Source organism: Neolamprologus multifasciatus, chromosome 20 (assembly GCF_963576455.1).
Source record: "Neolamprologus multifasciatus chromosome 20, fNeoMul1.2, whole genome shotgun sequence".
NCBI classification, from domain to species: Eukaryota; Metazoa; Chordata; class Actinopteri; order Cichliformes; family Cichlidae; genus Neolamprologus; species Neolamprologus multifasciatus.
The window spans coordinates 17,188,215-17,201,198 of record NC_140458.1 but is presented as its reverse complement, the minus strand read 5'-3'; the positions used below and the strand labels follow the sequence as shown (position 1 = coordinate 17,201,198).

The 12,984-nt window shown below is 40.8% G+C and overlaps 1 protein-coding gene across 2 annotated transcripts in view; it reads right to left on the bottom strand.

The window, feature by feature from the left end:
• The window catches only part of mthfr (methylenetetrahydrofolate reductase (NAD(P)H)), a 34,787-nt gene that overhangs the window by 2,695 nt on the left and 19,108 nt on the right, over positions 1-12,984 (bottom strand). For both annotated transcript variants that reach the window (XM_085146727.1, XM_085146728.1), the window contains exons 7-12: positions 6,296-6,430; positions 5,236-5,416; positions 4,706-4,888; positions 4,520-4,621; positions 4,312-4,431; positions 2,345-3,921 (exon numbers count right to left, since the gene is read on the bottom strand). In XM_085146727.1, the coding sequence (XP_085002853.1) occupies positions 3,706-3,921; positions 4,312-4,431; positions 4,520-4,621; positions 4,706-4,888; positions 5,236-5,416; positions 6,296-6,430 (937 nt within the window). In that variant the 3' untranslated portion in view covers positions 2,345-3,705. The remainder of the gene's footprint in view (positions 1-2,344; positions 3,922-4,311; positions 4,432-4,519; positions 4,622-4,705; positions 4,889-5,235; positions 5,417-6,295; positions 6,431-12,984) is intronic.

Below are 12,984 nucleotides of genomic sequence, written 5' to 3'. Positions count from 1 at the left end.
GTGAACTGTCAAAAGTAAGTACTGAATATGACGTCACTTATTTATGTGCGAATATTTAATAATGAAGAACATTAAAACATTGGTGTTGGCCACATGTCGGCAAAGTTATGTGACATTAGTGATGTTTGTACTTTCAGCATTAACTTGGTTTTAAAGCCTCTACTTCTAAATATACATATAGTCGACCTTAATCATACAGAGAATCTGATGATTTTATGGATAATTAAAGTCAGTCATATATCCACAAACACAACAAGCTGAAAGTCAGTGATATATATATATATATATATATATATATATATATATATATATATATATATATATATATGTGTGTGTGTGTGTGTGTGTGTGTGTGTGTATATATATATATATATCAATCATAATAATCTGACAATACTATAATATTGGCCATATTATATTTACATTACCATAGTGAGATGACTTTAGTCTCATGAACAACATTAACTAATTATTATTTAATTATTTAAATTATTATTTATTATTTGCGCGTACATCAAGCGTGCAGACCCTGGCTGTGTCCCATTTCAGGGTCTGCACGCTTGAAGTACGCACACTACGCGTACTACGTACGGTGCGTACTATAAGTACGAGAAGTGCTTTTGAAGTGGGACGTATATGCTTCGTTGCGCTGTTCAGGTTGCCTAGCAACCATGATACTAACCGCGAGACACGTTTCATACAACTTTGTTTGACATAAATGAAGGATAAAAATGTTTTGTTGGTCATTCATTTTTGTCATGACATCACTTTGATTAGTTGAGTATCTGAGGCTGAGACCACAGGACTGTAAAACATGATTCAAGGGCTTCATTTCTGTACTGAACAGTCATTTAAGATTAGCTAGTAAATAATAATTAGTTAATGTTGTTCATGAGACTAAAGTCATCTCACTATGGTAATGTAAATATCATATGGCCAATATTATAGTATTGTCAGATTATTATGATCTCTCTCTCTCTCTCTCTCTCTCTCTATATATATATATATATAGATATATCTCACTGACTTTCAGCTTGTTTTGTTTGTGGATATATGACTGACTTTAATTATCCATAAAATCATTAGATTCTCTGTAAGATTAAGGTCGACTATATGTATATTTAGAAGTAGAGGCTTTAAAACCAAGTTAACGCTTAAAGTACAAACATCACTAATGTCACATAACTTTGCCGGCATGTGGCCAACAGCAATGTTTTAATGTTCTTCATTATTAAACATTCGCACATGAATAAGTGACGTCATATTCAGTACTTACTTTTGACAGTTCACTCTTCGGCTGCTCCCTTCTTGCGGCAAAATTATCCACACCCACCGCCGCGCTATGAATTGTGGGATATATGGGACCACGAAGTGTGCACCGGACCGAGCGAGCGTGTGGCTGTGTCCCATTTCAGGGTCTGCACGCTTGAAGTACGCGCACTACGCGTACTACGTACGGTGCGTACTATTCGTCGCGCTGTTCAGGTTGCCTAGCAACCATGAAACTAACCGCGAAACACGTTACATACAGCTTTGTTTGACATAAATGAAGGAGAAATTTGTTTTGTTGGTCAATCATTTTTGTCATGACATCACTTTGATTAGTTGAGTATAACAGGACTGTAAAACATGATTCAAGGGCTTCATTTCTGTACTGAACAGTCATTTAAGATTAGCTAGTAAATAATAATTAGTTAATGCTGTTCATGAGACTAAAGTCATCTCACTATGGTAATGTAAATATAATATGGCCAATATTATAGTATTGTCAGATTATTATGAGATTTTATATATATATATATATATATATATATATATATATATATATATATATATATATCTCACTGACTTTCAGCTTGTTGTGTTTGTGGATATATGACTGATTTTAATTATCCATAAAATCATCAGATTCTCTGTAAGATTAAGGTCGACTATATATATATTTAGCAGTAGAGTTAATGCTGAAAGTACAAACATCACTAGTGTCACATAACTTTGCCGACATGTGGCCAACAGCAATGTTTTAATGTTCTTCATTATTAAACATTCGCACATGAATAAGTGACGTCATGTTCAGTACTTACTTTTGACAGTTCACTTTTCGGCCGCTCCCTTCTGCCGTATTTTGCTGCAAAATTATCCACACCCACTGCCGCGCTATGAATTGTGAGATATATGGGACCACGAAGCGTGCACCGGACCACGCTTGATATTTGGGGAAATCGACGGCGCATTTGGAGTTTCCTTTGAAGTACACTTCGAATTGGGACAGCCGTCGTCGCGTGGCGGTGACGTAACCGCACTTAAAATGCGTACTTCAAGCGTGCAGACCCTGAATTGGGACACAGCATGTGATTAGAAACACTCATACTTGTTGAACAGGTTCAGTTAATGAAATACTGGGAGTACCAGGAATGGGTAGACTGTGCAATTCACATTCATCTCTCATTATGATCACAGGGTATTTATCTGTACATGTCTGCATTTTACCCAACTCCTCAGCAAGTGGGCGAACGAAAACCAATTATTTTGTCCTTTTCTATCATGCTCAGCATCCTCATGCAAGGGCGATGTTGGTTTGTCTGTTTGGATTTGTTGAAAGCGTTACATTCAGTGTGTGTCACCTGTATGTTACTGAACAGTCAACATTTATATTTGCAATAGATTTTGAGTAATCACTAAAAATGGAACGTAGATTTAGAAACGACACTGCAAGCTAGTACTGATTATTCTGACACCCATTCTAACATGTCAAAAAAGGTTACAAGATACAGATACAAGAACCCAGAAAACTAACTTAAACTGGACTTTTAAATAAAAAACTCACTGGAAAATACATTTTGCAAAATGATAGAAATCCTAAACTTTGGTTGCTTCTTCCATTACTAATATTTTTTGCAGGAATACGAACTATACTTTACACGTGTCTTCTGCTTGGCTCAACATGATGTAGGTGATCTGGTCAATAAGCTGTGACATGTACATTGTACATATATGTGGAAAATCCCCACATGCCACTTGGCTGCTGGAGTGTCATGTACCGTATGACCCGGACTTTGAACTTGACGTTAGCACTAGCACCTAATAAAGCCACTTGTCACTACAGACCAGCGTCGATGCCCAGCTCCATACCTCCCACCCACACAGTTACTGGACAAGTTACGTTAGTGAAGGAAAAGTATTTAATAAGTATTATTAATCATGTACATAAGGCAGCAGGTGCTTTAAGTGTGACTCTTGTCATGACATCAATTCATCATAGGGTGTAAGATTTGCACACATCTTACATATATTTCATCACTACACTAGGTTCTCACCTATAATAACACATCATTAATGCTCATTCTTACATGTAGGCCACCTGAACTCTTTGTAAGAGTAAAAGTGAAATGTGCACAATTCATGTTTTGAGGTCATCGTTTGGAGGTTTTGTTGTTTAGCACAAATTTCCCTTTGAACAAATGATCAGCCCCACATACGTAAAAACAAAACAGGTTAATCTGCCTGACAGTGACATTACTCATCAGGAGCCAACATGACCGCACAATTTCATTGATCATTGTTTCCTATTCACTCAAAGGTTTGAAAACATCAATAAAAACATCTTTACAGTTTGATATTCATACTCTGTAACGTTAATGGCATTTTTAAAAAAAACCTCAACTGTTCTTAGTGTTTTCTTTTTTTCTTAAAAAAAGACTTAATTCAGACGGTTTCTTCACTGTGAAGCTCTGGAGGAGCGTCGAGCAGCTCGAACATGTCATCGATGACTTGCCACAGGCAGTTCTCAAGAGGGAAGTCATTGTCCACCAAATTGACGAGGAAGTAATTGTCATGGATATATTTAATTATCATCCGAGAAGGAGACTCGTCTTCATAGAGTTTGCCCCACTGCTCAATCCACAAGGCAAACGCCTCATCCTGAGAAAATATGAGAACATCTGGGTCAACACAACATGCCAGAGCTTTTAAGTCACACTGCACTCTCTCTTTAAAGTTAAAGATTATATAAAAATACAGAGAAAACGAACAATCAGATAAGCCCGTATGAGCGAGCAGCTAGTGACAGTGGGAAGGAAAAACTCCCTTTTAACAGGAAGAAACCTCCAGCAGTACCAGCAGCAAGGAGGGGCGGGGCCATCTGCTGCGACTGCTTGGAACTGGTTCCAGAGCTCCGCCTCCTACTCTACCATTAAACGCAGTCATTTTTTATTATTACCCTTTTAAACCTTGAATATTTCAGTCATTTAAAAACACGACACAAGGTTTAACATTCCCCAAACTGTGGACAGAAAGAAGACAGTGTCTCACCTTCCAGTACATGAAACTAACTGGGTCCACTACAGTCGGCTGAACAATCTCCCTTCCGGCGAAGATCCCCCAAGTCACAGCATTTGGTTGCATTTCAGGGGCGTTGGTCAGGTTACGGCCCTGCATGCAAAATATTCACCATGACCAATGTTTACACACACACACACACACAACCATGGAGTGACTGATGCTTTGTGAACAAACTTACATTCACATTAACAATGTGATAATTCACACGGGGCTCGTACTTCTTCAGTACTTTAAGAAGAGCGGTCACATTTTCACTGGAGGTGAAAAACTCCAGATAGGCCTGTTGGTTGAATAACATCCATATTAACAATATCAGACTGAGTATCCCATCTGAAGGTACTGAAAATACTGTTAGTGTTTGTACCTTCTGGAAGACGTAGCCCCCTGGAGGTCCCCAGCCCACAATGGGGTCTGTGGAGGGTTTGCCATTGATGTTGGGCTGAGAATTGATGGTGAGGACTCCTCGCCTGTTCACTTTCTCCAGTTCATCCTTCAGAAGGTTGGTCTCTGGGGCCAGAGGCTCGTCATTCCATGGCAAACACATCACCTATAACAGAAGAGAAAGCCTTAGCCTGCTGTTACTGCTGCTATATACAGAAGACTTGCTGTGGATGAACGAGTGGCTACGTGGGATATGGTTAAAAACAAAAACCTGTTCTCAGAGTGAGTGTCAGTGTTTCCAGTGCACTCAGGACAGGATTCATTTAAACAGAGTAACAATGGCACACCAGCCAACCACAAGGTTAGTTTTCACACTTGACTTATCTAATTTAGCTGGAACATACAGTAGACAACAGCTTGGTATACTTAAACCAAGGACAGATATAGGAAATCTGTGGTGCCACAGGCTGGGAAAGCTACGAGTGACCGAGCTCCGTGGTTCATCCTGGATACCTTGTGTCCGCAGCGATTTGGCTGAGCTGTAATGTAGCAGGTAAAGACTTCGAAGACGCTCTCTTCATTTTGTAGTTCTTCACCCCACATTTGCAGCAGTGCATCTTTAGATGATTTGCTCTTCAGGTAGAACAGGTAATAGTCATTCAACTCCCCAAAAGCTGGAGATGAGGAATTTCCCCTGAGGACGAAAACAAGACTCTGAGCTAAAGTTCAATAAAAGCTGAACGAGGTTCCAGAAAGTGATTAGATTAAAAAACAAGAAACAATAATAATACAATTAAACGCGTGTACATATTTCATAGTGTCAATGTGAGCGCTCGAGCAGAGTAGAGAACAACCAGTCCATCTGAAGAACCTTTTTTTTTTTTTAAGAACAAATGAGTCACATATTTAACCTCCTAGGACCTGGCGTCCACATATGTAGGAATCACATTTTCAGTTGTCTAGACCAAAATACTAAATTTTGCTCTACAAGGGCCTGATATCCACTTACGAGGATGTTATACTGCCTCTGTTCTATTGAAATTTTAAACAAGTATCCTCATATGTGGATCTCTTTTCTCAGAAACAAAAATCAGGTTAAAAAAAAAAAAGGTAACTCTTTGTTTTTACATTCATCAGGTCCCAATCAGCCCAAATATCAAAGAGAAATTAAAAATACATGCTATAGGCATCATACTTCCCACGTCTGCCAGGGTCCACTCAGCTCAGAGTGATGGCAGTTTTCTTGTTAACACACAGTGAATACAATGGTCATGAGGACATCAGTGTGTTTGCCCGTTTATTACCGAAAAAGAAAAACTGCAGCTACAAGAACACACATTAGAAAACTTATCACATAGAACAGCTGTTAATGTAACTCCAGTATGCACTTAACAGAGTGAAAGGCTGGAGATGAAGGATGATCCCTGTGGACAACAGCACAACTCACAACTCGTATGCAAATTCTTACATACACTTATGCAATAATTTGCATAAATTGAGGCATTCAACAAGAACAGCCCTGATTTAATGTCTGAAATGTAACAATGAGGACATCGTGATAAATGAAACCTACCATCTGCCATTGGGGAAGTCGTCCCAGTCCTGGGTTCTGTAGATGTAGCTCTTGGGTCTGGAAGCCCAGAAGATGGGTCGAACATCTTCTACCTTCCGTTTGGGATGGGCGCTCACTGCCCAGGGAAGAGGCCGCCTGGCACAGAAACACACTGTCAGCCTTTACAGCACTCTCTCAGGGCAGGAAAAGAAATAAAGGCCTGCTCTACAAAAGACATTGCTCGGTGAAATGAAGCAAATACTTTGGTCAATACTTTGATCACACATGAGTTCTTGATTAACGAAGCATTCAAGCTGAAATACTTTACTCATGTAACACTGTAATGTAATGATAATAAAATGGTCAGTGGAGATGTAATAATCAACCTTTTGAGCAGATTCAAAATTACACCTAAATTGAAGTTAGAACTTGACTAGGATGTCAACATGTGTCACGAAAGTTGGTGTGAGGCAGTAATGTTTATGGGAATCTCTTCCCAGACTTTGAAAAAGACATCAGTGAGCTCCTGAACAGTCAATACAACCATCGACAGATCTGCAACTTGAGCAAATCTCACTGTGGAATCAAATTCCACCCAAGATGACTGGTATAATATCCTATTAGAGCGATTAGAACATACTGGTAGGTATTACAGGTACTGCGCTGCAGTGGTTTGTATCATATCTATCTAATAGACTCAGATTTGTTCATGTAAATGGAGAGTCCTCTTCACACACTGAGGTCAATTATGGAGTTCCACAGGGTTCAGTGCTAGGACCAATTCTGTTTACATTATACATGCTTCCCTTAGGCAGTATCATCAGAAGACATAGCATACATTTTCACTGCTATGCAGATGACACCCAGCTCTATCTGTCCATGAAGCCAGATAACACACACCAATTAGTTAAACTGCAGGAATGTCTTAAAGACATAAAGACCTGGATGGCCTCTAACTTTCTGCTTCTTAATTCAAATCAAACTGAGGTTATTGTACTCGGCGCTGAAAAGCTTAGAAATATGGTATCTAACCAGATTCTTACTCTGGATGGCATTACCTTGGCCTCCAGTAATGCTGTGAGGAACCTTGGAGTCATTTTTGACTAAGACATGCCCTTCAATGCACATATTAAACAAATATGTAATACTACTTTCTTCCATTTGTGCAACATCTCTAAAATTAGAAATATCCTGTCTCAGAGTGACGCTGAAAAACTAGTTCATGCATTTATTACTTCCAGGCTTGACTACTGTAATTCATTATTATCAGGAAGTCCTAAAAACTCCCTGAAAAGCCTTCAGTTAATCCAAAATGCTGCAGCAAGAGTCCTGACAGGGACTAGAAAGAGAGAGCAGATGTCTCCTGTTTTGGCTTCCCTTCATTGGCTCCCTGTTAAATCCAGAATTCTAAATCCTGCTCCTCACATACAAGGTCTTAAATAATCAGGCCCCATCTTATCTTAATGACCTTGTAGTACCATATCACCCTGTTAGAGGACTTCGCTCTCGCTCTGCAGGCTTACTTGTTGTTCCTAGAGTATTTAAAAGTAGAATGGGAGGCAGAGCCTTCAGTTTTCCGGCCCCTCTTCTGTGGAACCAACTTCCAGTTTGGATTCGGGAGACAGACACTATCTCTACTTTTAAGATTAGGCTTCAAACTTTCCTTTTTGCTAAAGCATATAGTTAGGGCTGGACCAGGTGACCCTGAGTCCTCCCTTAGTAATGCTGCAATAGATGTAGGCTGCCGGGGGATTCCCATGATGCATTGAGTTTTTCCTTTCTGGTCACCTTTTTCACTCACTATGTGTTAATAGACCTCTCTGCACTGAATCATACTTGTTATTAATCTCTGTCTCTCTTCCACAATATGTCTTTATCCTGTCTTCCTTCTCTCACCCCAACCAATCACAGCAGATGGCCCCGCCCCTCCCTGAGCCTGGTTCTGCCGGAGGTTTCTTCCTGTTGTCGGATTATAATATTATTTTATGCCATGTTAGACCCCTAATTAAAGATTGTGAATTATTATGTAGTTTTAGTTTGCATTATTCTCCTGAATTAGAAGGTGATAACTATTACATTTGGTAAACTGATTTGCATTATATTAGACTGCTGATTTATTGTGAATGAATGATATTGTTTTATGATGCATTATACTGCTGAGTTATAAGAAATACTGTTCACAGAAAGTCATCGCCTTATTTGTCTGGTTAGAAGAGAAGAGAGCATACTGCCCCATCTCACCAGGAGCAGATAAACAGGGAGCCAAGGTCGTAGCTTAGGTGCTGTGTGAGAGAAAGAATGTGAATGTTTAGGCTTTTATGATTAGGTGGGGGCCACTAGAGGCTATACGAGTTTGATCAAGGCTCCACCATTTTGAGATCTGATGCTGTCTGCTGTATGGTGTCCATTTCCCACGCGTGTGTTCATTAAATCATCGTTTGACTTGACCCGGCCGGACCAGTGTTGTTATTTTGGTTTTCCTCTTGTATCCATCCCCAATATTTGAATCCGTAACAGTTTTGGGGGCTCGTCCTGTGGTATTGGGGTGGAAGTTTTGGAGGCTTGGACGGTCCGAGGTGGTCAGACAGGCAGACATTATCCGGCAATCGAACTGAGTGGACAGGCGCCTTTATAAAAGAGGTAGGCACAGGCCTGTTGATTTTATCCGAAGTATGCTAAATTGGACGATAAAATTAAATGTCTATTCAGTAAAAGTTGCCGGTGAGTGTCTGTTTTCATTTTGATGAAAAATCTCATGAGTTTTGAAACTTGAAATAAGCTTATAAGTTACAGTACTGGGTTAGAGGCCCAAGATAAAGGAAAATAATACTGAGTTAGAGGCTCAGGTAGTTTGATTGGTCATTTTGTGAGTTAGAGGCTCCATTGGTCTAAGGATTGCATCTGTTTGGCCATGTTGTGAGTTAGAGGCTCCATTGTCCATAATGTTGCATCTGCGTCAGTCATACTCTTGTTTTAGAGGGTTGACGGCGGTTTAAAAGTATAATAAATTATCTAAGAACGGCAATAGCTAAGAGGCGCATAGCCTGGAGGTTACGCTCCCTCCTGGCCGCGGACGCGCGACCTTGACCTGTCGGCGAACAGGGTTAGTTCAGTTGGCTTGACTGTGGGGTACAGGGCATCCTGGAACAAGCTAGGAGTTAGAGGCTCCTTACCGTGTTGAACGGTATCTGCGCTTTTTTGGACACTCTAAATTGAGTTAGGGACTTTAGAGATGAGGCCAGATACAGTTAGAGTCTGATACTGGTTAATTGATTACAAAAAAGTTGGACTTTCTTCGGTTGGACCAGTTATCTTAAATTTGTCAAAATTGTGTAGGCGCTAAAACTTTCAGGCCTGAGAGTGATTGTAAATATAAGACGTCTTTGTAAATAATAGAGAGTTGAGCGTGAAACGAGGCTGTGTGTGACGACAGCGCGCTGCAGCGCTGCGAGCTATTCTTAGACGGTGTGTGAACATGCAAATGAGGTGGCTGCTGTGAAGCCCACAGAGGACTTCCTGTTTAGCGTGTTATTGAGTTTTATAAGTATGATTTGCAAACAATGATACATGCCTGTAATTAAAACGCTGATTTTGCTGATTATAATATTATAAGTAAAGTTTTGAATGACTACGGTGAATGTTTAATGTTTGGCTGGGTTTTGATATAGGAGAGACAGCTTGGCAGCTGCTGGGGGTGAGTGACCGGAAACTTGCCCATAAAAGGCAACTGCCTGACTGTGTGAACTATGCACCAAGAGAGAGAGAGTAAAATCTAGGCAGATGAACCAAATGGATTTTGTACGAAAAATAGTAAATGAATGTTTTAGTCTCTTAATACAGGTGGATTTCTCTCAACCTGGAGACCTGAGTACAGCGGCAAAAGGATAGATTAACAAAATTGGGACGACACACATGCCAAGCTCTGGCTCAAAATTTTACAGCTTAACCTCTCACTTTGTCCCCACCCGAAAAAGAAGCTTAAAAGGACATCTTCTCCTCCAGTTATCGGTTACCATCACTGGAAATTTTCAGGCAAGTTTTTCACTGAATTGTTTTTGGCACCATGTGTCCCTGAATCTCACAAGCAAGCTCTAATTCCTGGCTGAAGACATGGAATGCTGTTATTTAAGGTGGGAAATCAAAATTTGGGAAACAAAATTAAAAACACACACAATTAGAGAAATGCCTTGTTTGAGAAAAAGTTAAAATAACCCACCCAAAAACGCACACACACGCAATGAAGAAACAGCTTACATTCATGAACACGTGAAAATTTTCCAGCAAGGCTAAAGCAGCGAAACTTAACATACACCTGATGTTAAATGATAAAGTTTATCCACTACTAACAAATAAACTCTCTGGGTTGCAGGACAACAACTTGACTTCAAAAAGAAAGACACTGGTATGACCAACCAGTGATGAAACAACAAATTTAGTGGTTAAAAGAGTCAAATTGTGACATGTTTTCTGCTGATTGATTAATGCAAGTGATTACTGAATGAAATAAAATTCCTTTTTTGAGTTATTAAAAATGATCTTAAGAATTTTAACATGTACCTGTGTTGTCCTGTCAACTTGGTGGGTTATGAGTTGATTATATAGTGAGAAAAAAAAAAAGGGGGGGAGAAGGCTGACACAGGGCCTGGCCCCTCTCTGAATAACACAGCCAAAACAACATTATTTTCCTGTTCGTCTGTTTTTGTTTTGTTTTTTCTCTTTATGCTTAATTACAGGCTGCTTTGTCAGCCCGGAAAGCCGAGGCTGACCTGGACTCCTGCTCTCCCTCCTACCATCTTTGCTCTCCTCTCTACCATCTTTAATGTGACCCTGACCAAATGCTACAGCAGCTGGACCCACAACAACAGCCTGAGAATGTCAACAGTGCTGCAGGAAAAAGATCTCATGCAGCGGAGACGGAGAACGTTAAATCCAAGGCCCGTTTCACTACACGGGGGAGATTTCCAGACAGCTTCAGCTGACAGAGCTGTGACGAGACGCCTATTAAGCCCAGATGAAAAGTGAGGCCGAGCAAAAGAATGCTGACCTTAACAACTCTGCATTAAAACTGTGCAGGACAGTGACGGACCAACACGGATGATCGGGCAGCAAAATGGGCGTGCCAGAGACATGAGGAGTAACTGAGGTCAGAAGGCACCTCAGATTGGACAAAAGCACCAGAAGAACATAAGCACCAGAAGAACATAAGCTGAAGGCACAGGTGTCGGGGCTCAGCCAGGAGCTGACCTCTGAGAAGAGCCGAACAGCAGAGCTGCAGAAGGCCGTGGAGCAAAGCAAGGAAAACATCAATAAACTTCAATCTGACGTGTACGGAAAAGACTCTGAGGTTTCTGCCCTCAGTAAGAGCTCAAGACATCAGAGCAGAAACTGAGCATGGCTCAGGAGGAGCTGGCTGCTAATCGAACCCATCAGTCAGGCTTGGAGTCCCAGATACAGGACTTGAAATCAGGCCGGAGCTTGCTGGAGCAGGAGGTTGCCAAATCTGACGAGAAGCTCCAACAGCAGGAGCAAACCCTGAAGGAGCTACAGAAGCAAAAAGGGTCAAGTTAAGGAGGAGCTGGACAAGGAGAAGATGCAGGACACTGGAGAAAAGGACTGCCTCAATTGGGGTCAGAACCAGTATGGACAGAACTTTGGGCAGCAGCACCAATGGACCCAAACGGACTGAAAAGGGGGAGGGCAGGACCCCAGGGCACGGGCTTCAGGCCATGGTTTACCCAGAACACCAGAACAGGAAGGTGATGAACACAAACCCACACAAACACACACACATCTACATACACTGACTCAAAATCAAGAGAAACACACATATGAACACCTATGTACTCGTTGATTGACTGAGAAATGACACACACACACACACACACGTTTGTGCAATGAAGAATGCTTTACTAACAAATGCTATGCTGATACGCAAAATGCTGCACACAAACGTCCAAATACAGAATTTGTTACAACAACAAGAAGCCATTGATTGTTAATTGGTTAAATGCATTTCATGTCACCCAGAGGGCATTTGTGTAGATTTAGGGGACAGGGTCTAAAGCAGTTTGGTTATGAAAACAATGTCTGTGAGTGATGTCTGTTTACGGCTCAAGGCCTCGACTGAATTGTTTACTGTGCTTCATACAGCCTGATAAGGAGCAGTGGTACAGAGTGAAAATGATGAATTAACGGTGTGAGCCTTATTTCAGAGCGCCACATTTTTGTGATTGAGATTTAATTGAAGGAGGAACACACTGAAAAAAAAAAAAAAGAAAAAAAGAAAAGGGGGCCAGCCCTTGGATTCACGTAAGTATCCCACGTGTATTTAACACAATTGCCTCAGGCTTTAAAGATCTGTACAAAATTCAACAGGAAATCATAGCTTCCCTGTATTTCCTACATAGTTGGCATGCTGGTGAGTGCTGTTGCTCCACAGTAAGAAGGTCCTGGGTGCAAGTCCACAGTCTGGCTAGTTTGCAGTGGTTTCTCTCTGGGTATTCTGGTTTCCTGCCACAGTGAAAAGTCATGCAGCTGTTAGAGTTAGGTTAATTGATGATTTTAAATTATCCGTGAATGTAAGTGTAAATGGTTGTTTGTTTCTATGTGATAGATTGGTGACCTGTCCGGAGTGCACCCTGCCTCGTAACCTATCACTTTAGGGTTATTTCCCAGCCCTCCTGCAATCAGGATAAAGATAGGAGGATGGT